The sequence below is a fragment of the Rissa tridactyla genome, chromosome 4 (genome assembly GCF_028500815.1).
Source record: "Rissa tridactyla isolate bRisTri1 chromosome 4, bRisTri1.patW.cur.20221130, whole genome shotgun sequence".
NCBI classification, from domain to species: Eukaryota; Metazoa; Chordata; class Aves; order Charadriiformes; family Laridae; genus Rissa; species Rissa tridactyla.
The window spans coordinates 21,127,465-21,152,133 of NC_071469.1; the positions used below are offsets into that span (position 1 = coordinate 21,127,465).

Sequence of the window (24,669 nt, forward strand, 5' to 3'; positions counted from 1 at the left end):
TTTTCCCACCTCTAAAACTTTATAACTCATCTTCTGTCTACTTGCCACCACTTGCTTTAACTGCCTTTCTTCCCCACACTTTCTAACAGTATTCAGTTACACAATAAATGCTAAAGATGCATTTAAATAGAAGGTATATCCTGTAGCATTGAACCTAAAGTTTAAATTAGTCTGCCTTGAAGATCAGAAAGTATGTCCAGCACAGATTAAGGACACAAACAGCATCTATTTTATCCTGCAGATATAACGAAGACTTAAGAACTATGATGTTTTTAAGTGCTTTATATTTATTATAAAGTATTAATAATTAAGTGTATGGAAAATGATTCTCTATACTAGAGAATAAAATGACAGCTTTTACAAGTTATGCTATACAGTACATGAAAGGCTGCACATTTTTTCAGCTGCTTGAAACAGTATTTGCTATACAAGTGAAAGAGGGTAGACTTAGAAGTTTATTATTTATAATACAGTGTGTTAGAAAGCACAAACAAATAACATTCAAAATAAACAAGTTCTCAAAAATCTAAAGAAATCTTTAGATGACATGTACACAGATTATACTCAAGTTTCAATATACATGTTATTGTTCCCCACGAGACGCTCCACTTTACTGGATTGCTGGAACATGATGAAAACTGAAGGTGCAAGAAAAGCACCTCCCAAGCCACATAAGCATTGGATGGGCAGAACAGCAATTTCCTGAAGTGTTCTCCGCAGTCTTTGGCTCTACTATTTCTTACAGCCATATACTGTGGCAACACAAGAAGAGAGATGGGATCCAATTACAAGTTATTGTCAATGCCAATCCAGTTATCTGGGGAGTTGCTAGAGCAATTCAAGGCACTCTTCCCAGTGCTGCCAGCCCACAGAACCCCCTGTGCAGGACACAGCATTTTGAGAGAACCAGGCTGGGCTAAAGCATGTTCTTGAAGGACATGGAATGAACAGTTCAAGACAAACTCCTTCAGAATGGCCAGTTCAAAGTCCATTCATACTTCACAGGCACACCAGCTTAGAGAAACATTCATGTATATGTAGGTAACACTTTAAAGCGTAGCGCTTCAATGTGTTTAGTTGCTTTACGGTTAAAGTGGTGTAATTTATCAGCAGCTTTGAAGATAGTGTTCATGGGGCATGTTGAACCTACTCTCACAGTAAGATTTTAAGCCTACTTCACAGTTTAACAGTTGTCTCTGCTTTTCTTTCTCATTAAGAGGCAGTGTCTACAATGCATCATCTTTTACAACTGTTCCGCTTACAACATAAGCCATAATGCCAACACCCCCCTAGAAAACATACTCACAGTAACACTGTTTGCTCTGATGCGTGTGGTATTGACACCTAATTGTAAGCTTCTTCCATAATATAAAATACCTTATAGAGCAAAAAGATTTAAAGATATTGCACTGTTGTATTTTACTTTTGCCTCCCAATCTCATTCCAAGTATTTATGAAACTGTAAACAAGTCATTTTTATACAGTCTTCTGTACTGTACACCAGTGTTCCAAGGAACTGGAATTCAGTGACACCTTCGTTAGAGATACAGTAGCCTAAGCACAGTGTAAATTCTGTCCAGCTGCCCTCTTCGTACAGTAACCAACAGGCCACTCCTCCCACATTCACACCTTCAGCTTCCTCTTCTGATCAAAGTATGCATCAAATCTGGATAACGCATATTCCTGGAGAAATAAGGGACATTCAGTACTCAATGCAGTAAACACAGCTGAGTTCACTTATTTGGGATGGGGAAGCATAATGAAGGTATTAACTGTGTTACCTTCCTAATCCATCATCTCAATGCATTAATTAGCTCTATTTGGGAAGGATAATCTCTCCAGAGGTGTTCTTGCCTCTCAGATTTCCTCCAACCTTATTTCAACTCTAACACTATTAGCTGCTGCCAGCACGTCAGGAAAAAAAAAAACAGGAACTAAAAAAGTCAGGATTTCACTAAAAAGGATAGCTTCTGCAGCACTTCCTGCAGGATATTCAGTGCACCTGAAAGTTATATCACTTTACAGTACAGTAAGCATGAATCAAGAGTTAGACTGATCCATTTCTCAAGTACAAGCAGCTCCCTGGCATTGATATTGTTGCACACGGAGTATCAACATGTTGTTAACACATGCACTTTGACTACTCAATTTCCAAATTTACACTTAACTGCTTGCTAGCTTCCCTCTCGCACAGGATCTCTTATTGCAGAAGAATCACTTCACTGCAAGGCATCATTTCACTGCAAGCTATATATATATATGTTTCTATATTCCACTGCACATCGGGCTATAGTATCTCTATGTAACAATGGGGAGAATTTCTGAAGTTTTTGGGATTTTAGATGTTCTTATGTTCTTAAGAAAATAGTACAAACTAGTAACAAATTGATTTTAAAAAGTTTTCCTCCACCTAGAAGATATTAGTTGCTGTGAGAGGCCATTTCATTTACTTTCTGATAATGCATCACAGGTTACTTGAGAGTATACATTTTTAATTACCTGAAACCATGACTAAATAACTTACCAGGTAACCAAACTCAATGGATGAGATCTTTGCTTGTATAATAGACCACAGACCCCAGAAGAAGTGTGATGCAAGGGCAAACCTGAAATTACAAAGCTATGTTTATTGAAATACCCAGCTAGAGTCACAACACCTTATTTCAATATCCTATTAGAATAGTATTCCCTAGTTTGGGCGTGACCACTCCTTTTCTTTAACTATGACTCTTTAAAAATAATTCCATTAGCTTCCCCAGAGTAGTATTTTGTTTACTCCACTAATAAATACTGTATACCACACATCTGAAGGTTACAACGAACAGATTTTTCTTCACCACATATAAATAGCTTAGAATGTCTCTTGGCTGAAGTTTCTCCAGCTAGTGAGGTATACAAGTATAGGTGGAAGTTTCAAGATACAGTTGTGAAAGACAAGTTACCTGTTAACTTCTATCAACATTTCTTCTTCTAGTTTGGACTTCTCTTCATTGCTCAGATTTTCAAAGCCATCATGGAATGCAGACAAGTAACTGGAGATGAAATGGAGCTGGAAGGCAAGTAAACAGAGTTACAACTCTTCATCTCAAGATGTATTTGCTTCTTTCAGAACTAGACAGGACTTCTAATAAGTTGTCATTTTTTTCCAAACACCAACAGTGCTGGAGTTAGCTTTAAGATTAATGGTGGTTTTACTAATTGCTTGGAAGTTTGGTTTAAGAAAAGCCATAATATTAGGACAACACATGACATTTCACTACTGACAACTAATTTCACAGCTGCAATCAACAACTATTGGACTTTGTGGTGGACAGCTACATAGCACATAGTAAATCCTGAATACCTATTATGAAGTTTCTATGATTTTTAAGGCAAAGGTAGTCAGGATTACAGGAAATGGAAGTCATCGACAAAAGGTCTTGGGACAATACAAGTCCAAAACAGAATTTGAAAATAGAGTTAAGATTTGAAGATTGTGAACACTGGCATTTTATTAATTATGTCTTATGTGCCTACCTGTTGCTTCTTTGTAGGATATTTAAGAACACTGGCTTTGAAGAATGGGTACTTCTCATACGTGTAATCATACATCCATTCACAGAAGTGATTTCCAATGTCAAATCCTCTGAAAGAGAGATAAAGGGTGAATACCTCAGTATTTGCATACTAGCAATCTGTTTTTGCTCAAGCAAGCCTAAAATCAAGTTTAAAAGCACAAGGCTACTTAGAACTTACTACTGCAGTTTTGCTAAATGAGGTAGAGAATTGATGACTAGAATACAACTTTTTTTGCAAGTTATTAAAACCAGCTAGTAAAGATGGGCAGTTAAGAATGCCAGCTACAAGAAAATACTAGACTTTGCTACAAAGTTTTATACATATGAAGACAGTTAAGATACTTGAGTATGCACTACTTCTCAGCATGAAGTCAGACGTATCTCTAATCTTAGCATTATTGTAGGCAAAGAGGTCATACTCCAAGTATTTAACATATCCCACTTTCACATTATCAGAATTCAAGGTTCCATGATGTCTGAGCTATGCTAAATGTTTGATGATCCTCATCCTTAAACAAGGGTACTACTAGATAACTGAGGTAAGGACAGAAAGCATTTTGTGTAACCATGTAGCAAAAAACCCTAAGATTACTCTCTCCTACAGAGATGAGAAAGATGTTTGAAATGCCTGAAGATAAAAAAACAGTAAGAGCAAACGTGCCCTACATATGTATGTACACACAATCAACCATTTTCCTTATTACCCACTAGAAAGCAATTTTGACACACAAGCAAGAAGCCATTTGTGCTTAAACAAGCCCTCTAGTCTGGACAACCAAGGAGCTCAAAACCTTCACTCTGGTGTATGCCTATACTCAGTATCATCAGGACCAGAGCTGTTTTGACTAGTTGTATTTGCTGTCCACCACTAATAAAGCAGAACACAATTCACTGGAACAGACACATAATCAGCAGTGCAGCACTTGCTCTCACTGTAGCATGTAGAAAGCAATACATCCTTCTGCTGAATAGAAAATATAGTGATTTACCGGTAATTATAGCTGCTGTATTCAAAGTCAATGAGCATCAGCTTTTGGTTTTCCGAATTCTCTCTGCCTTCCAGAAGCAAGACATTACCTGAAATTTTTAAGATAATACAGCATATTTAATAAAGTCCCCAGAAAATTACAAAAAGCAATACTCTTAAGAAACATTGTTCAGATAATCCCAGTTATCGCTTACATCTGCACAGAAGAATGACAGGAATAGCCAAACTGTACTGGCTGTGTATCAGCTCATTGAATGTTGAGACATATACTATAAAACCTTGTAAAACTGAAAGCACGAAAGTTTTCTTCTGTACAGGCAGAGGTAGATCTATTCTCCCAAGGGTCCTGGCTTCTCCTGTGTTTAGCTTGCAGCTAACTTGGGTGACACTGTCAGCCTTAGCAGTCCTTGCTGAATGGTTTCTTTCCACAGCTTGAGATCTAAATTCTGCAACATCTCTCATACCTGCGTAGCACTATCACTGATCACACAACACGGGGGACAGGAATTGCCTTTCAGCAGCCTGAAAGCCAGACTGATCACTTTGCTATTCTAATATGTGGCACAACCAGTACCTACAGAAAAGCTAAGCCTAACAGGGAAATTGCTTTATCTGTCTTTCAATTTACTTTGTCAGCATAATTAATCTGAAAAAACATCAAGTCTGCCTCTGTCAAGTGCCATCTAGTAAATAAATTTATAGTCATTTCAACTTCCGCAATAGTTTGTCCCCTCTGCACGAGTACATCTGTTCTCTATGCCATATCCTTGCACCAACAGAAGCAGCACAGTATTTCACACCCCCCACCTCTGCCTTGGAAATTTAGGTTCCAAAGCTTGCCCCAGCCCTGTCTTGCTCAGATTCCTCCAGTGTCACACCTTGCCACACCAGCAGCAAGAACTCAAACCCCACCACCACTGAACTACCTCTTCAGACCTCAGATCAGTGGCTTTTTCCCCTCATGCTGCCTACCCTAATGCACCTATCCTCCAGGACAATCCTCTTCCAGGTCGATTCTTCAGCCTTAGCTAAGAAGGCCAGGACTCCTGAGAACACAACAGCCCTGCAGACAGTCCTAGTATAGCATCCTTCCAGTTCAGCCCAGCTTACCCACTGCACAGGTGACAGGCAGCACAAACACCGCACACCTTCAGCCCTGCCTCCTTTTCATCTCTTTAGAGAACTAGCTCAGAAAAATTCTTATTCCCTCCGTGACTCCCAGAGAGAGAACACTAAAAAAAGGTAGATAAGGTTCTCCTAATGTTTCTTATCAGTACAAGCTGAGAACTGCCGAGTCAAACTACCCTAGTCTATTTTCACCATTCACTGCACTTTTTCAGTATCTTTCTCTTAAAAGGACTAAAGTATACCCTACCCTATTCTGATATTGCAGAAAACTAAAAAAGGTATGTCTTAACAGAAAACACCCAAGGCTCCCATTACCAACCGATCTGTACTAACAGAGCACGTATACATGCTTGGCTTAATTCAGTTATGATACTAGATGTTCTCTTAATTAGCCTGAAGGGTTGCTGAAGCCAATGCACTTCACTTTCCAACTGTTGCACACCAGGAGTGCACAGGCTGCTGTTTCAAGTCAGCTGCCAGGGCAGTACCTCGAGAACGTGACAACCTCTCAGAAAGCAAACAAATGACCAGAAGAGTCTTAATACCGCATCACTGAACAAGGTCACGAAGTATTAGCAGTTTACCTTCTTGACAGTCATTGTGGCAAAATACAACTGGTGATGAAGTAGCTTCAAGCATAGCTCTAGAAAACAACAATATAAGATCTTATAAGAAACAAATCACAAAGTTCAGTTCCACTTCCAAGTAAAGAGTGAATTTTGTTGTAAGAATTTGAAGTGCTATTCATTTATAGCAAGACCCTATTTTCTCAATTAGAAGCCCAAGATCAGGACAACAAGTTAGACTTCACTGATCAGCAACTGATCGTATTAATTTGTAGTCACATGAGACTCTGGTTGGTTACAGAACCAAAAAACCAATCCCCAATTTGTAAAGTAAAATGAATATAGGGTATTATAGTATATAATGTGTTTGAACAACTATATAACTTCACACTGAAGCTGTGCAAATATGAAGACAGTGGTAGACAAAATAAGCCTACCTTAGATTTTTCATTTCCTGGGGCAGATTGTAACTGAGGAGTTTGTTCAGCTTCCTTGTTCTGGATTCTCTGGTAAATTTAATCCTCAGCACTTGATTTAGGTATCTATTAAAAATAGAGACAATAGTACAGCATTTGTGACAATAGTTTATTAGACTTCCCATACCAAGATACCATTTAAAACTAAAATCAAGAAAGTCTAAAAAAAAAAAAGAGTTACTAGAGAAAGTGTCACTATTCTTCAAGGTAATTGAAGTTCTTCAAGTAACAATGAAATAGTTTCCGGGTATAGTGAGAGCTTGTGCTCTCAGGCATTCAGGAAGAATGAAATGCTCAGCAAAATTACAACAGGTCACGTTTTTTCCATACTTCGAAGTACTGCATAACTTACTTTTCCATTGTTCCAAAAAGCCACTTAGGTTCTTTATTAAATGGCATTTTCATGCCATGAAATCTAGCCATCTTCTCAGCTATTTCAGCAGATATGTCAGGTAAACTTAGTTCTTCAGTACTTAGTTTCCTGCTCTGTAATAAAATATAGTATTCTTAAAATACAGTTAATGAATCAATTACAAAAGTGTGATTAATTACAGACACTAGCATTAGCTTCTACATACTATACTATAAAATACTTAGCATAGTACTAAAGCAATACACTTTTTTCCTCCCAAACGAACTTACGAAATTGCTGTCTGGAAATCTGAGTTAGCCGGCCTAGCTTACTTACAACTTAGCCAATTCTCTCCTAGATCAAGACCTGGGGAACATCACATCTCACACTAAGAATATCTTCAAAGCAGATTGGGTATAAATATTTAAGAACATCAAAAGCATCTGCTCTTGTTGCTGTTAAAGGAAAGTGTTACTCCATAGTTTCCAATGCTATGTTTGGTATCTAACAGGCTTTTTATCTTCATTTATTAGTCTCTGCTACAGCTGAAGAGTTTTTAGATCTCTCTCCCTGGCAAGAGCTATAATTGGGCTCTCCAACACCCACTATAACTGTATCAAATTACAGCTAGCAATTACTACATGTTGCCAAGTATTCTATTCCCACATCTCTGCTTTTCCGGGCAGTCCAGAGACCTTCTTGTCATGATCAATTAAAACAGCTACCAGCCCACTAAATAACCATGAAGAGGACTTACGGGAATGAATTCCTCCAGTCTCCCTTGTGGAAAGATTCCATACAGCTTTGGGCCAAGAGCTCTCTCTGCAAGAATGGCAAACATAACGCTTTCCAAAACCATGGCTTCTGCCCCCTACAAAAAAAAACATAAATTAAAGCATTAGTTGGTGCTTGCAGAGAAATGAACTTAGGTGTGCACAACAGCTAAACTGCTACAAAATGAGAAATTTTAGGGCCAGCTTTAAAAAGACAACTCAACATTTTACTAACCAAAGTTTGACTAATAACAACTTGTAGTTAGCATGGGAGCAATACAAATATTTTGCTTTCAAGTTTAAAGCTAGGGAGGAAAATTTGTATTACTTAACAGGTACTGTTGGTGGGCCAGGCCAAAGGAAAACTATGCAAAAACCAAAACACCCTCTCCTTCCTAACCTGTGGGAACTCTCTAAATTCATTTCCTGAAGGAGTTTATCCTACTGAAGCACAGGAACTATAAATATTATCCTTGGCTATTTTAACACACTTTGGAACACTGCCTCACAAAAGGACATTTTAACTATGCAAGTGAATGAAGCGAACAACTGAACTAACCAGTTTTTCATTAAGAATGACTTAGGATTTATTTCCATTAAGCACGTTTTAGGTCTTCCCTCTTTTTTTCTTAAAGAGAAAGAGTAATTTAAACTCCTGCTAAGGAACATGTGTGTGTGAATAAGTGTTTTTCCTTTTCTGTCCCCAAACATACCTCAATTTTCAATAACTTTTTTTTCAGTGTTTTCCTTATATCAATAAACTCAGTCCATAACAATCACAAGCAGACAGCTTTTTATTATGAATGTTTAAAAATAGAAATATGAAATAAGTCTCAAAAATACAGTTAAAACCCCTAAAATATAGCTTTCTTGTTGCTTAAGATTTGCAGTAAGTAAACACAGAAGTCACAGTGTAAATCACTACTTCTAGCAATTATGTCAACCAGAATCCAGGTTTACTCAAATCCTAGAGGTCTACTAAGCCTCTGCCTACTTTTGAGCAACTCATCTCAAAGTCTGACCCATGGCACTTAAAAGCATAAGAAGTAAGAGCACAAAATTAAGAAAGTGCTCAGATATTTTGGACTATAAAGCCTTTTGCATTACTGTAATCACTGCAGTCTCAAACACTAAATAACTCTTTCTATCCAAATTCCATTCTTGAGTACACTCCAGGCAGTTCTGTTGATCAATTATTTTTACTACTGGCCCACACCTTATTATTCTGACACCTTCTCAAGAAATTCTAGCATTTCATATTGAAGTGCAGGAAAGACTCACGTACCTATGTTCTCAAGCATTAACTTCAATAAAAAGTGAAAGAGGCATCAAGAATGTAAATTGAGATTTTACGATGATTTGTATATGAATGTATTACATCTGTGTCCTCCATGGTTTTTCATCTCAACTCCTCAAAGCAGAACTAATGCACCAAAAATATGTACTTTTGATCATTTCGCATGCCCCCACCACCACGAATCTGAACTTTTCAGTTCAGTTCTGAAGCCTAATGCCAAGAACCAAAAAGCAAATTAGATACAGGTTACTAAATGTCTACTCCATTACTGGCCGATATTGAATTTGCCTGTGCATGGTACAACACCAGGGTGTTTTCCAAGCCTGATTATAGCAATACTGTGGCTGTTCCCATTAAGATGTCAGTTCCTTGTTTTCACATCTTAATGAAAAATCAACTCATGATACTTGGATAACAGTAAGTGCCAAAGAAAAGAAACAATATCCTACACATAACCAAAATTACTCAGTTCTTGATCTCAGATAATATCCTATTAATGTGATCCACTTTCCACAGAACAGGAGGAAAAATCTGGGTTTTTTCCTGGTTTCACCCTCTTAAGATTCCTTGAGCTCACCTAGCTTGGTAACTTTATCTGAAGAAATTTTAACAATTTAGGATCCATCAAGGAAAGCAAGCTCCAGTTTACAATCATAGCTTTTTTCTATAGTCCTTCACTTACAGACAAAAACCTGGTTATGTTTTATTAGCAGAGCTTAAAGGGGCCATGTTTTTCCACATACCATGTGCCTGTTCTTCATTAAGATGTCCCTTAATGCATCAGAAGCAACAACCAGAAATAGTGAAGTTTCCAATTACTCAACAGTGCACTTCTGGTTTACTTCTGCCACATCTGCCTAGCCCCAGTCCTTTAAGACACGTTAAAGAATTTAGAACCTTCAGCTATGCGATTGTGAGTTAGTAAACTTCTGTGCCAGCAGCGTTAACAAAGATGGCTGCATCTCTCCATGAAAGATCTACTTCAACATTAAAAAGCACAGGCAATTATCTAAAAGCAGCAGTATAAGAATATTCAAGTTTGAATGCTCTGGGGCCTGACTCTTAAAAGACAAAAAGGTTTAGAGCACCAAAAGAACTTCCTCTACTGTAACAGAATGGTCACTTGAGGACAAGTCCAATGACAGCTCTGGAATAACACCATCTATGTGTCTCAGGCACAAAAGCTTGGCTGCTTCTTCATAATACCTGACGGGCCTTTTACCAAGTCCCCACACTACTGTCAAGTACAAGTGTGTAAATAAACTAAGTAAAGGACATTAGAAAATTCTACAGGATACTTCTTATGGACACTGAGCAGATCTAGGTATCTAACTCTTCAGTTAAGTGTTCACCTGATCACTTTTATAAAGGACCAAGCATTATAAATAAGTAAATTATGTATCTCAATGCCTTCAAACAGTGTGCAATATACTTACACTACCAAGACAACAATCTGTTGGTTTAAGCTCTGAAGCTCTCAATTTTAGTCAAGTTTCAACCAGGCATAACCACTAGCACTTGTATTTAAAACAAGGTTCTGGAGAAGATTTGACCACTCATTTTTAAACAAATACTTAGAGCTCAATGTTGCATTTAAAACCTAAGAATTACAAACACTCTTTACAAGACTTTTCCAGTACACAACTCCCATTCAGGCAAGGAAAGATGAAAAGCCTTTCTATACTTCAGTTTCTACACTTTCTATACTTCAACAAAAAGCTCACTAAAAACAGATGAAATAGTAATTCTGAGGAAAATTACCTCTAACTATAGCAAAATCAAGATAAAACATACATAATTGCTGTTAAAAGACCTTATGAGCTGCCAGAAGACAATTCCATCTCTAGTCACAGCTGTCGAACACCAGACAGCTACAATGCTAGTGATCCTGAACATTTTGGTATTACCCAGAGGTTTTTCTTCTCTCCAAAGGATGGACATTAACCCCTCTGATCAAACTTACCTACAATTTTTACTTAGATTCAAGAAAATTAACAAATCCATCCTGGCAGGAATTCCTGAGAAGACTGATCCAACAGTGAAGTTTTGACACTATGAGATGAACAGCAGAAAACAATAACCTACCAGCATAGAATTACTATTTTCAGGCAGCAACGACAGTTCTGAAGTTCAAAGCTTTGCTTCCTGTACTGCAAAACTATGAGCTGCTGGCATCAGGGTGGGGCTTGTTTGGATTTTTGTTTTCTCTTATAACTTTAGGAACTTTTTTTTTTACTGGATTGGGGCAGGGGTGAAATCAAGCCACCTCCATTTTTCATCTTTGAAGAAAACTGAAGAATCAAACCAGTACATTTTTCATTTCAGTCTTGGTTCAACTGATTGAAGTTGTTCCAGTAAACTTAACTGAAAGTTCAACAAAACTTCAAAAGCAGTCATTCAACAAAAATTTTAAAACCAGTTTCAACTCACTAGAAAAGAAATAAATGCTTGAACTGTTTCAGATGACATTCCCACAGGGCAGAAAATAAAAGGGGAGAAAAGCAGCACTTACCAAATGGGTAAGATGTACTTCTCCCTAATCACTGACGAAACCATTACAGAGCTGAAAAACGATCGCACATAACAAGCAAAGCACCTGGCTAACAGGCTGCAACGTTATCCCTTACTGAAAAAATACTGCCAGAGTAAAAAATCTAAATTACCAAATCCTGTTCAGATGACTTTACAAAAAATTACGCTTAGCTAAACATTATGCTGCATAAGCAGAAATGGTTCCAAATGCAACAACTTTAAAGTTTGCAGAACATAGATGATCCAAGCTCAATGCTAATCAGAAACACTTCATATTCAAGAGGAAGTTCTCTCCAGCTCTACATACTTTCCTCAGAAGAGTTCATCAATGTATTATAAAATAGGGATTTGGTAAAGCAGAGTACTGATCTTCCTCTACTAAAGAAAGAAGAGCCTAGTATTAGAAATAGCAGTACTGATACCAATGTTAGAAATGGTAAGAAACCATTTAGGGCAGAATTGGGACGGTGTTTCTGTTCATGTGGAGTGCTTACATCTTTCCAAACTATGCAGACACTCCCATTATATTACTTCTATGAGCAGAAAGATTTCTTTTCTTCATTACTGTTTACAGTTTTTAGAAACACAGCCCAGACACCACATGGAATAACTACTGATTTAGAACAAGCAGGATCGCCACAATTCTCTGTCATCTATAAAATTCTGTGGAATAAGCAAATTTAATTACTCACTTGCAAGTCATTTTCCTTCTGAGACTGTACAGACTCTCCTTTATTACAGGACCTCTATGAATGAGAAAAGGCAAACACAATGAGAAGATGAAATTTAAGATGATTAACCTGCAACCACCAGAACAAAGGGAGTAGAAGTGCCAGCTACAATTAACTAGATGTCTCACTGTCTTGATCTGTGACAGCTACAGCACTAGTATCCATCTGACCTCTGACCACCACACTATTTCAACAATTCCAAAATCTTTCAAAAGGATGTGCCACTGAGACCAAGCTACTCCTGTAAATAGCCTGAGAGCTGATTTTCAGGTATGTTTTTATTGTTTCCTAGTATTTCAAAACAAGATTTCAACGTATCATAAGGTTAGATGAACATTTGTAATTAACAGAAAATTAAGTCCCTCTGCATGACATCTGGGATGATATTCTTCTTGCAGCTAAAGCACTTATGAGATGCATTACACAAATTACATAAAAGCCTTAGAAGGAGTCTTAGAAGAGGTATGTTACAAAGCTTGCAAGGCACTTGCTTTTTTCTATTGCCTTATTTTCCAGATTTTTTGTGACTAGAATTTCCTTATTTACAGTATGCTGTCTAGGCTACATGTAAAATGTACCACTGGCTGTGCAGATCCAAGATTTTTCTTCAAATAACTGGCCATGTAAGCTAAAGATATCTCGGTAAGAACTGCAGCATACTAGCAAATCTTTAACAAATTCCATGCATAAGGTATTGTGCTAGGATTGTTAACAGTCATTATAAAGCAGTTCCAAAGTATCAAACCATACCCTCAGCAACTGAACCCTCAATGGCACATGCTTTTAACAGAGCTGCACATTTAAAATTCAGAATGTAATAAAAACCTTGTCCTTTAAAGGGCTTGAAGGTAAGGAGAAGAGAAAGCAAATATTTGCTTAGAATTAGCGACAGTTTGTGGCTGCTATTTATGTTGCAACTCCACCGTTGACTGTTTAAACCAGACTAGCTTTAGAGGCCCATAAAGGTAGCCTGCATCTCCACCTTCTCAACAAAAACATTTCATTTATAGAACCATGTGCATACCTTTCTGTTCCAAAGCTCTAACATGTCCAAAACAAGGGTGGAAATATGAACTTAATGGAATACAGTTAAGCAACACCAGCTGCCTTAAGTACAATACAACAAACTAATGATTTACACAAACTATGCAGTTACAGTATTTCAGAAGCTACAGAAGTACAGTTAACATGAATCGATGGTCTTTCAGCAAGTACTTCCCATTCCACTAGGATAAGTTTAAAACCAGACAATATGAAAACTACTATTAGTTTATATTCCTTTCAAGGAAATTAATAAAGTCAAAACATATTCACTAAAGCTAAATGCATAACTACTCAATAGTATTAAAGTCATTTACAGAGGGCTTCTCTGAACAAGCATGTCCTACATCAATACCACTCTTGCATCTTACAGATTTTTCTTGAACAGTCAGAAAGTTACTCACCATCCAGGAGTCTTTCCTGATTAATGGTGCTCTCAGAATGGTTCAGTTCATCAGAAGGTAAGCAGATTAGGCTTTTCCCTAGAACCTGAACTGGCATCCACTTTCCAGAAGTCATACTGTATAAAGAGCTAGCCAGTTCTAAAAGTCCACCTCAAATTAGCGTTGGAGATAGCCTAATGGCATCTACTGTGCCATTAGAATGAGACAATTAGGGATACGTACTGCAGAGTCATCAGAAAAGGAGACTTCTGCATCATCCCTTCCTCTTTTCTGTTCCCTCAGCATGGAGCATTAGCGTCCAAAGGAGAATGAATACAAAGTAATTTGTAAGTAACTTGCAAAGATGAATGGGAGCTTGGAGAGGATCAGTCTTCACAAGTGGCCATGTACTCAGCCTAGAATTAGGAAAGTCTCCAGCACATGTGGTCAAATACAATGAAGTAAGCAGGATGCAATTTTATGTAACAGGCTTTTAACAGTTTAACAGATGTTAAAGTGGTAGGATTTGATTGTTTTCTGACTGCACAATCACCTATGAGAACAGTGGTTCAAACTGAAACATCTCCTACCATGAGGTAATTTGATCTACATATTTAGCTCATGTGTTGCTGGCCAAGCCAACCAAAACTTCAGTTTCTCCATAAACTCTAATAGCTCACTGTAATTTATGGCCAATTCTGGGAGCTATTTACTTCCAACAGCAACGAGAAGATTTTAATTACCCAAATAAAAGAATGACTGAATAATTCCTGGAGGTTTTTAATCACTCTCTCTATATGGAAACATTAACTAGAAACGGACATGTGTTCTACATCTTTAAGATTTAATAGTTCAGTACTTTCTTTATTGTGGGAAGGTTTACTCTCAAAGCAGATTAAGAAATCTCACTACAATTTCACTAAGGGAGGACAGCTATACGTACAGAGACAACAGCAGTTGTTATAGAGTCTACTTTGTGATCATGTAAATTAATTTTAAGACAGGGGCCTTCGGGTATAAGAAAGTCCTAGAATGGGAGACATTCCACATTATCTGATCTGTGATTAGAAGGTGACCAGACAGTGTTTATACATCTGGCAGTTTGACATAGAAAATTAAGCTCTTCATTTTCTCCCTAATGTTCCAGATGTATTTGTCTTGTAGCTGGCAGATGAGATCTGTATCAAAAATCCCAAATAATGGTTGGCAGTGAATTCTGTATAGAGAAGGAACTTGCAACTATTTTTTCTCCCCAAGTAACTCTTAGCTCTGCCCAAAAATTTAAATCTTACATTATAACCCCATTTTTCTGAGTTTACTCAGCTTTAGTAATTTTATATTTATATTATACTTTGCTTTAGACAAATCTCTAGGAATTCAAATACTAAGGAATTACAACATTACAAGGAACTGCCTGAAAGGTTAGAGGCTACCTATGCAGGGGAAACTTTTCTTAATTCTAGAAATTGTTGGAAGACATCGATTTGAACTTTGGGGTATAGGAACACAAACAGTTTTAGATTCATCAATAACTGTTCCTCCTTCTATTAATCCGCTGTTGATCACTGATCCCTGCCAGACCTGAAGGAACTGATATTAATTTGCTGAAGTCCTGAAGTCTAGCATGAAGAAGAATTCCCAGTTCAAGCCCTACAAAAGCCACAAAGACATCTCTAATCCTCTTCATGTCAAGTTACCATTCTCTTATGAGGGAGCAGAGGAAAGGAAGGGGCAGTACTCTGATATTTTGTTATTTCTGTAAACATTCAGATGCACAGACAGTAGCTGGTGCTACTTAAGCCTTATTTTTTTTAAACAATGAAATCCAGTACTAAAGAAAATGAAAGCTGTAGAGAATGCTCCAACTTCAGAGATCTCATACTATACCGTGAATCGTGTCTGTCACCTGGAAACCAGAGTGCTCTAGGCACGATCGCATGGGCAAGCCTGCAGCAGAGAACACATGCATATACAACTAAAGTGGTACATTACCCCCAGAATACCCTTAACTCCACCCAACACAAATATATCCCCGTAAGAGGTGCTTGGTTTCTTTCAAGCCGTCTGCCAGTGCCAGGGATTTGTAGTTACTCCATGCTACAAACAGACATGGACACCAACAACCACAGAAGACGTTGATAATTACAGTTACACAGCAGTCTGCATTTTATTTAGTTACAAAAAATAAAAGGCAGCAAGGCAGGTATGGAAAAAGATTTACCACAGAACTGTGGCAACCATTTTACTTATTTTGCGTCTGCTCACATAGAAATTGAGAGACTAAAGAGGAACATTAGGTATACCGGTTTGGTTTTCCTCATTTATATACAAGATTTTGTTTTGGCTGTTGCAAAGTAACAGAGCCCCAGTGATCAGAGTTCAAGGTTCTTTTGACATGTGTAAAAGAAAGGGAATCAATCCCCAAGTTACCTTTTGATAGGTGAACTTCAAAAAATTCACCTTAATTTGAGCTTCTTTTTTTTTTGTTGATGCTAGCTTATGTTGAAATCATATCAGCATTTCTAAAATTTGGGAAGTTTTGGTTGTTCTGAATTTAAGTAGAAACACTACAGTGCCCTGCATATGAAATCCAATCTTAAAGTTTGAACATTAAATGGCATACTGTTGGAGAACCTTTTGTTTCAGTAGTTTTAACACTGATATAGCAAACAGTTAACGACATTTTGTCATGAGGAAGTTTTACTTTCAATGCTCCCCTTTAAATTTAGCAACTAAGCTGGAGCAAGAATAAGTGAAGCAGAGTAAGACATTTCCCTTTTTTCAATGTAGAACATATCTGCATTGTGCCTCAAACATTTGAGTTTTAATGTGGTTAGTACTTTAACCTGTCACAAGCACAAATACTTGTCTTAAAAAAAAAGTTCTGCTCAAGGATATACTCGAGAGAAGTCCTTGATTTTTAAACATCCATGCCAGTGCGACCATTCATAATAATGGCCGAGCCAGTTTGGTTGAGTCTCCCCCCAGCTCCCCCCAAAACAGTCATGCACACAAAAAATTGGCTTAAACGTATCAACTATGACAGAGGAAGGCACAATGCCTTCCCTGTGTGGCAGCTTTAGCCAACTGGCATGGTTTATATTGGATGAGTTTCATGTACTGACATTTGTGTCTTCCAAGATTCATAATAAGCAAACTGGGGCTATTTTCAAACTGCAAAAAAGGCTCCTTTAAAAGGTGGCTGAAAGAATTATGGTGCCAGTATCATTCATTTTCAAGTTAGTATCAGGTATCTATTTTTCATTTCTATTCAAAATTTTAAGTTAAACTTCTCTTCTGTACATACAACAATTTGGTGCAGATTGCTATAGGTCTATAGTATTTACAGTAAAGGAACAAGAAGAGCTGATATTACCCCTGTTTTGTGTTCCAATTTCAACAGAAAGTAAAATGGACAAGAGTTAAAACATGCTACAAAAGGCTCAAGCAAACAAGTGGTAACTACTAATACCCAGTGGCAGTTACAATTAAGTCATCAAGAATTACGTTGTGATTTTAGCAAAAGGTCTCAAAACTCAACTTACTTAAACAGCGTCCCTTAATTTCTATAGGGCTCTAAACTTAAGCAACATTACTAAAAAATATCAAATTTCTCCCTCTTAACAGGCTTGTCATAAGGATCTGCTTATGCCACCCAGAAATTCATAAGAATCCTAAGTGAGGTTTTCAAAATACCCCAATAAAACAGTTTGCTTATATTTTATCTTGCATTTAAGGTAGAGGGGCTGGAAGAGACAAATGTTTGTCGACAAAAATTGTGAACCTCAATGCAATCTGAAAGTTTTACCTTGGGACTTTCTCTGCTTACTTAACCTTTAGTGAACTGCACCAACAAGAGCAGTCAATTTCACTGCCACTACGGAAATAAAGGAAGTTAGACATCTCAAAAGATCCTTCAACACCAAGAGTAGAAAGGTTAGAAAGTTATGAACACACTTTCAATTTTCAAACCAAATTAGTTCTGATTTTAGAGCCCAAAATTTTATTTTGATTTATTCAGTGGATAGGGGCACAGAAAAGGCAAGTTAAAAAAACCCTGAGGGAAGAGGAGGGCAACCAAATTCTAGAGTCTACTTTTCCTTTGAAATATAAGGGAAAGGCCACATTTTTCACAGCTCTTAGGCAACAGAAGTTCTACCACTACAGAAGTTTTACAGCCCATGTTCCTACTCAAGCCTTCTACATATTAAGTCAGCATTACATTAAAGCCATTAGTAATTCTGAAAAAGATTCTTAGCATCAACCCTAGGAGTCATTTCAAAAACAAAGTTTCTCACCACCATTTTTTTCACGTTGTTTTTGGTTTCTGATAAACTAAAGGAAAGACTATTTAAGCTTGAATTAATGAACTTCTACACACTTTTCTTGTTCAACAGATTAACCTTCCCAACACACGTACAGTGGTATAGCCAAGGCTTTTGTGCTATTTCAAACCACTGGAATCTTTTACATATTTCGGTAGTTTCCTACCATGGGAAAGTTAACACCTCACATAGTATAATAAAAGAACACTTTAAGCCAGTTAAGTGACAGTATCCGGTAAGATTTAATAGTAAGTTTAGTCAAGGCAGCAGAAGCAGGAAGAATGGGCTGAAATTTCAGGAACAGTCAATCTCCTGCAGATATTGGATAAGTTATTCAAAGCAAGTGACTGAGTACTGGAAAATATCAAATTAATGGATAATAAAACCAGACCCTGTAAGTCAAATAGAAACAACTGCCAACATCCAAATGTAATTTTATGAAGCTGCAATTTTTCATACGGTTAAACACTTATGATTATTTATTTACAATATAATCAAGTGTCTAGCAGAGATGGGTAAGAGAATATTTGCTGTGTAGTCCTACCGTAACTGCTTGTAAACTTTGGAAGAGATCACCTTTACAAAATACTCTCGATTTTAAACCTTACAATTTGAAAAAGATTTGCCAACCACTTCTCTTAAGGTTTGACAAATTTCAATGCTATTTACATTTTACTAACCAAATAAAAGAAAAGTAACATTAGAAGAGTTCGACAAACATCTGGTTAAGCTTCTATGCCAGCTACAAGGCATATCACACATTTAGGAAAGCATGTTTTGGAATGAGATGGCTGTGCTTCATTTTTATTCTAACACTCTAGATCAAATTTTCCAGCAACACAATTACTCATGAGATCTCTAATAAAATGCTTGAGCACTGTACAAGTTTGACAAAACCTTCAACTTTTATCTCCAAAACTCGTGTTACCAAGATTAAGTGGTTTAGTCTCTTGCAATCTTGCCAGTTATGCCAAAGTCCTACATACTGTACAGAAGCAAACTTTAATAACTTCTGAAACACCACAGTCCAAACTTAACACCATAAACAAAACATTACTGATCAAACAGACAGCAAGTGAGCCTTCAGCTGATATGCGCCAGTCAGGATCTGTATAGAAAGCAGTGTAAGTTCTAGACAATAACAATAAAGAAAACTGCTTTAAGCTAGCAATCTACCCAAATACCACTAGAACACATTCCCAAAAGGATAAAGCAGCACACACTTGCAGTGTGTCACAAATGAAGATCTCCAAACATATTACAATTAAACTACAGAAACCCTCCCACTCCCAAATCACTCTACGTACTCACCATCTGCAGGATTGCACCATATAAGCGCAGGAGAACTTTCCGTGGTTCATCTGCAACTGTCTCAACGGTCTCAGGTAGTGAGCACTGAAACAGCATGTTGCTGAGGCCACCTCTATCAAGAGAAAGGTAAGTTTAACTTCGGATGTGCATACATGTTTTGTTTTCTACATATTAGAGGTGCACTAATCATCCTTGCATGCACTAATCAACTGACCCACTCCGTTCACGAGTGACAATTTTCCAACAGTACCAATAGCTCCTAACATGTAAGGCTTCAGTAAAAAGATTGGCAGCTTCACGTTTCTTAATGTATAGTTCACCATCAAGATCTGTTTATTCAAGCTACAGCTCAGGCTACAAACAAATTGATGTAAAACACACAAGGCAACTAAGACAAAATATAGGCTTCTGTTAATTATTTTCAGGACTTCTAGAAAGTGATGCTGGACTCTTGTCTGATACACTTGGTTGCACAAACAAGCAGGAAGACAGCAGAATAAGCTTAAGCAGTGAGTATAAAACCCTAAGTTTGAATAAAGAGTCAGTATCACTGGGATGGCAGCTACAAAAATTAGCTACAAAGATTTAACGTGAATACCTGTGCTACAGCATCACTGATCAAAGTTGTACTTACGCTATCATTCTTTGGGACTCATTTTCAATTTTGAAATTTGTCTTAAAGAACTGCTTTAATTCTAAAGTAGGGAGTCCTGTGCTTCAATCATTCAGGGGTTATACCAGCATGCTGGCTTTTCCTATAATGACTGTTTTACAACAGTGTTCTTACAAGAAAAAGTGACAGCATTTGTTTTCTGCAGGTTTATCAGGGTAGATAGATAGTAGATTAGAGAAGCTAAGTTTCTTGATTCCTAGTAGCCCACTAAGAACACCAGTCTACTCAACCCACATTTTCTTTACTACATTGTCTTTCTGCATCTTCTTCATTATCAATATGTTCATTAATAAGCTTTCAAATTTCCCTCCTGCAAAAGATTTTCCTCTACTGTAAGGGGGAAAAGTACTGAAACTTCTGATTTACTTGCAAAACAGCAATGTAAGTCAGCTCTACTGAAAAAACTTGTCTGTCTCACCATTAAAGAACGAACTTTAAAGAACAGATACAATCCAAATATAGTAGCTAGTGGTAAAGGGATGAAGTAGCACAGATTTTAAACGTACGTAGTTTTACTTGTAGCATGCTACTTAACTTACTGCAGTAACTCTAGAATTTAAATAGCTGTACCTCTGTCATGTTATGATTTCCTTCACAAAGTAATGCAGTTCTTCATAACACACAAAACGTAAGTATTTAATATTACTTTGCAGTGAGCTTTGATTCCAGGCATACATGGCAGATCCAAAATGCGGTGGCTAAAACGCAGTTTAGTCCTAACCTGATACTCCACTCAATGCTTTCTCAAATAGTTTTCTGGGTTCTCTTACAACACAGTGGAGAAGTAGTAAAGACTTTCTGGAGAAAAAGGCTACCAAGAAGTAGACAATCTGCATGTATTTACTGGGAGATGACACAGAGAAAAAGGGCTGGCCTACATATCCAAAGGCAACAATTGAGAAGGAAAAAAGCGACCTCAAGAAACAGGGTAAAACAGCAGCTGCACAATATGCTCAAGAAAGAAGACAGATGAGAACCAGCTGGCTTGGCAAGCATCCAAAAAAAGGATGTTTAGAGACAAGAGATATGAAGTAACTTTGAACCATAAAAGTGAACAGGTAGGAAAAACAGACAGATGGAAAGGATAACAAACAAAGAGCAAAGCCAGCTTATTCAGACACAATCAGAACATTGGTTACCTATACCAACTACATTTCTGGCTTCATCTAAACTGTGCTAGACAGGTTTTTTTGAAAAACATTTGCCACCTTTTCTAAGCCCCTGTAGACTTTGGTGAAAATATCAATACTTACATAGAACTAAACACACTGAAACCCACTTTACAAAAAGATCCTGGACTAGAGCTCAAAATCCTATAGAAACAGCTGTTGCACATGCTCAGCCTGCATACACTGCATGAAAGCCCAGAACCTCTTATTTTTATATCTCTCCAGCCAAGCAGCAGTGTCTTACTGAGGCTAAACTCCATTAAACAGAAGGTTCACTGTGACTTTATGCACTTAGGACTTCAGAAGTTACCTCTAATCAAGGAAATCCATATGAGAGTCTAATAAAAGGTATTGTTCTCCTGAAAGGTCAGTAGACTCAGCAGCTTGTCCAAAGGTCAACAGGGCATCTCTCACCCTTATACAGATAAAGCTCCCAGTTAGTCTATTGCTAGAAATTACTTAAAGGTAAGCCCTTCCAAAAAGGTCACCTATTTTCAGAGCTTCACAGAGCTTTCCCCAAATCACAGCCACAGCAGTTAAATGTGCTTACATACTTGCATTCTGATTAGATTCAAATCTGTTTCTTTCCTCTCAACAGTAAGGACCATATTCCTTCATCCTAAAATGTCAAGTATCTAACAGCTGTTCATGAACGTGATTTGCACTAATGCACTCAAAATGACAATACTGACAGTGGAGAATACACACTGAGTGCTTGACTTTTGTGAAACCAGAATCAAACCAATATGATGACAAAATTGGTGAAGATACTTTTGCCAAAATAAACGCAACTGCTAATTAGCATGTTTTTACACACCCTAAAATTTCAGCCCATCCTCTCTTCCTCCCAATCCGGAAACCATCAAGCCATTTTGAAGTGGTGTCTCAGAGGGGAAGTTAAAACCAAAGGCTTTAGAAAATAAGTACCAAAGTCAGTAGTACACACTAATAAGGATGAAAACAGAATTAAGCGCCAGATTACAGACATATAATATTATCAGACTAGTCTACTGTCTAGGAACGGTATCAGTCTTTTAAAAATTCTCTCCCTTTATAAACTTATGATGATCATGTCAAGTGAGGAGAACTGATCTAAAAATACAAATACTATCTGCACTGGCTTTCAATAAGTTGCTCGTTTTAATAAGGCTTTAAAAATACATTTAGAAATGAGCATGATGGGTTTTGATTATGCTTTTATAAATCAGAGCTTTGCCAACAGTTTATGCTCTCTTAAGTAACTGAGGGGTAGGTTTGCATGTATTTTGTGTGTGAACAGAAGTAGAAACATTAGGAAAGCAAACTCAGGACTCAAGGGGATAAACTGACAACTATATCCTTTGTGTGCGACTTTGCATTTGATCAGGTAGAATGATCAAACACTAAGACACTAGACAAACAGTCTGTAAAAATGAAATTCTGAAATAACACCGGTTTAACTAGCATCCAGGGCTGATACAAAACCCAGACTATTTAAGTCCACAAAGGTGGCAAGGATCTCCAACACATTACATACAGCTTCTAGAACATCCCCAATTTACATCTTTCTGCTGCCAAAAAATCAGTCTCCTGCAAGCTGCCAGCATGCTGAGTCACAAGTACTTGTTACTATATATGATGAAAGATGATTCACATCATGGATGCACCGCATTCACCTGCTAACCTCGGAATTTCAGCACCCACGCCAAAAAAGGCACTTTTTTTTAATCTCAGGAGGGAGGCTCCACACTCGGTGCAGCGGTTCCTACCGGCTCCATCACCGTCACCGTCAACGCCCCGGCCCCTCCCCCGGCTCAGTGCTGAGGCGCTGGAGCGCCAACACAGACACACCTCCCCCCCGCCCCGGCACCGCCACCCTCCCCCGGGCGGGGGGGGGGCCTGACGCAACGAACCCAGGCCCTTCCGCACCCCCCAGCCCACCCCCCCGCGCCCCAGCGGTGGGTCCGGCCGGCCTCGCCCCGCCGCCAGCCGCGGCCCGCCCCACGCCGGTGTGCGGAAGGGGGCCGGGGCGGGGGGGGGGGGGGAAGATGCCCGCCCCGCCACAGAGCGAGTGCGGAGGCGGATGCGCAGTCGGTCCCCACCGCCTACTGCCCTCCTAAATGCAGATTTATGAAGGATTTTAATTTTTTTTAATAGAAAAAAGGGAAGGAAAAGAGCGAGACCCTCATCCGCCGCACCCCCTGCGCCAGGAAGGGGCTCGGACTCGCAGCGACCAACCGGCCCCGGCCCCGCCCCCTCCCCGCAGGGACCAGCCGCCCCCCGCCCTCCTCAGCGCTGACCTGATGGGGCTGATGCGCAGCTGCTCCTCCCGCAACCCCCGCCAGGCCCCGGGCAGGAACTCCTTGCACCACAGATACGCCTTGCGCCGCGTCCGGGGGTCGAGCGGCGGCTCCTCCTCAGGCGGCGGTAGCAGCAGCGCGGAAGGCGGGGTCGCGGCGCCCCCGCCTCTGCCCGTCGCGACGGGGTCTTTCCCCTCGGGGTCGGCGTGAGCCAGCGGCGAGGGGGGCTGCCCGGACGCGGGAAGGACGACACCGCCCCCGCCGGAGACGGGGCTGCAGCCGAGGAGGAGCCCGAGCGGGGAAGGGTCGGTCTCGCCGTTACAGAACTTGGTCTTCATAGCGTGAGGCGGGCGGGGGGCGGCAGCCGTTCGGACGAAGAGCGGGCGGGACAGCTCGCGCTCTCTCTCTCTCGCTTCGCGTGCACCCCTCCGCCCCGAGCGCCAGCGGCGAGTGAGCCGCGCGCTCGCTCCCGGCTCCGCCTTTTATAGGCCGCGTGGCACGCGGGCCCGCTGGCCTCACGCCTGTTCCCTCCATCCCGATTGGCTGCCGGCGTTCGGCCCCGCCTGGCGCGGGCGTGGGAGGGATGGGGGGGCAGTTGCGGGCGAGCGCGGGGGGCGCGCGCGCCTCCTGCCAGCGCCCGGAGCGCCCGGTGATTGGTGGGCGAGGGAGCGCGAGGCGCTCGCTCGCGGCCTCGACGCTGTGCGCGAGGGGCGGGCAGGCAGCGCGCTGATTGGCCGTTCCCCCGGTGACCGGCGCGCGCGGCTCGGTGCGGGGGGGCGCAGCGCAAGGTGACACCCCCCTTGCCCTCCCCCCCCCCCCCCCGGCCCTCAGCTCCTCACAACGGCGCGGCCGTCGGGCCCGGCCTCCTGCCGCCCGGCCCGTTAGATCCCCTCGGGTCCCGCTTCCCCTTCCCGCCGGGCGCAGCCCTGCCCCCGCCGCCTCCGGGAGCCCCGCTGCCGCTGAGGCCTCGCCCCCCCCCCACACACACCGCCGCTCCCCGGCCCGGCGGCCGCCGCTCAAGCCTGAGGAGGATTTAACGGGGGAGGTTCGGCCACAGCGGGGGCTCGACCGCGGGGGGGGGAGGAGGA

The 24,669-nt window shown here is 40.0% G+C and overlaps 1 protein-coding gene across 2 annotated transcripts; it reads right to left on the reverse strand.

The window, feature by feature from the left end:
- Window positions 1–438: 438 nt before the first annotated feature.
- CHKA (choline kinase alpha) lies at window positions 439–24,041 on the reverse strand. Of its 2 annotated transcripts, XM_054200219.1 has the most exons (12): window positions 23,582–24,041; window positions 19,461–19,572; window positions 12,362–12,415; window positions 7,825–7,938; window positions 7,068–7,201; window positions 6,677–6,781; window positions 6,258–6,316; window positions 4,547–4,634; window positions 3,517–3,625; window positions 2,943–3,049; window positions 2,525–2,606; window positions 439–1,683 (listed from the first exon to the last, which is right to left on the reverse strand). In XM_054200219.1, the coding sequence occupies exons 1-12, from the start codon at window positions 23,917–23,919 to the stop codon at window positions 1,624–1,626; spliced, it is 1,362 nt and encodes a 453-aa protein (XP_054056194.1). In that variant the 5' UTR covers window positions 23,920–24,041; the 3' UTR covers window positions 439–1,623. The 2 variants fall into 2 exon arrangements, with proteins under 2 accessions (XP_054056194.1, XP_054056195.1); XM_054200220.1 differs by lacking the exon at window positions 12,362–12,415.
- Window positions 24,042–24,669: the final 628 nt, after the last annotated feature.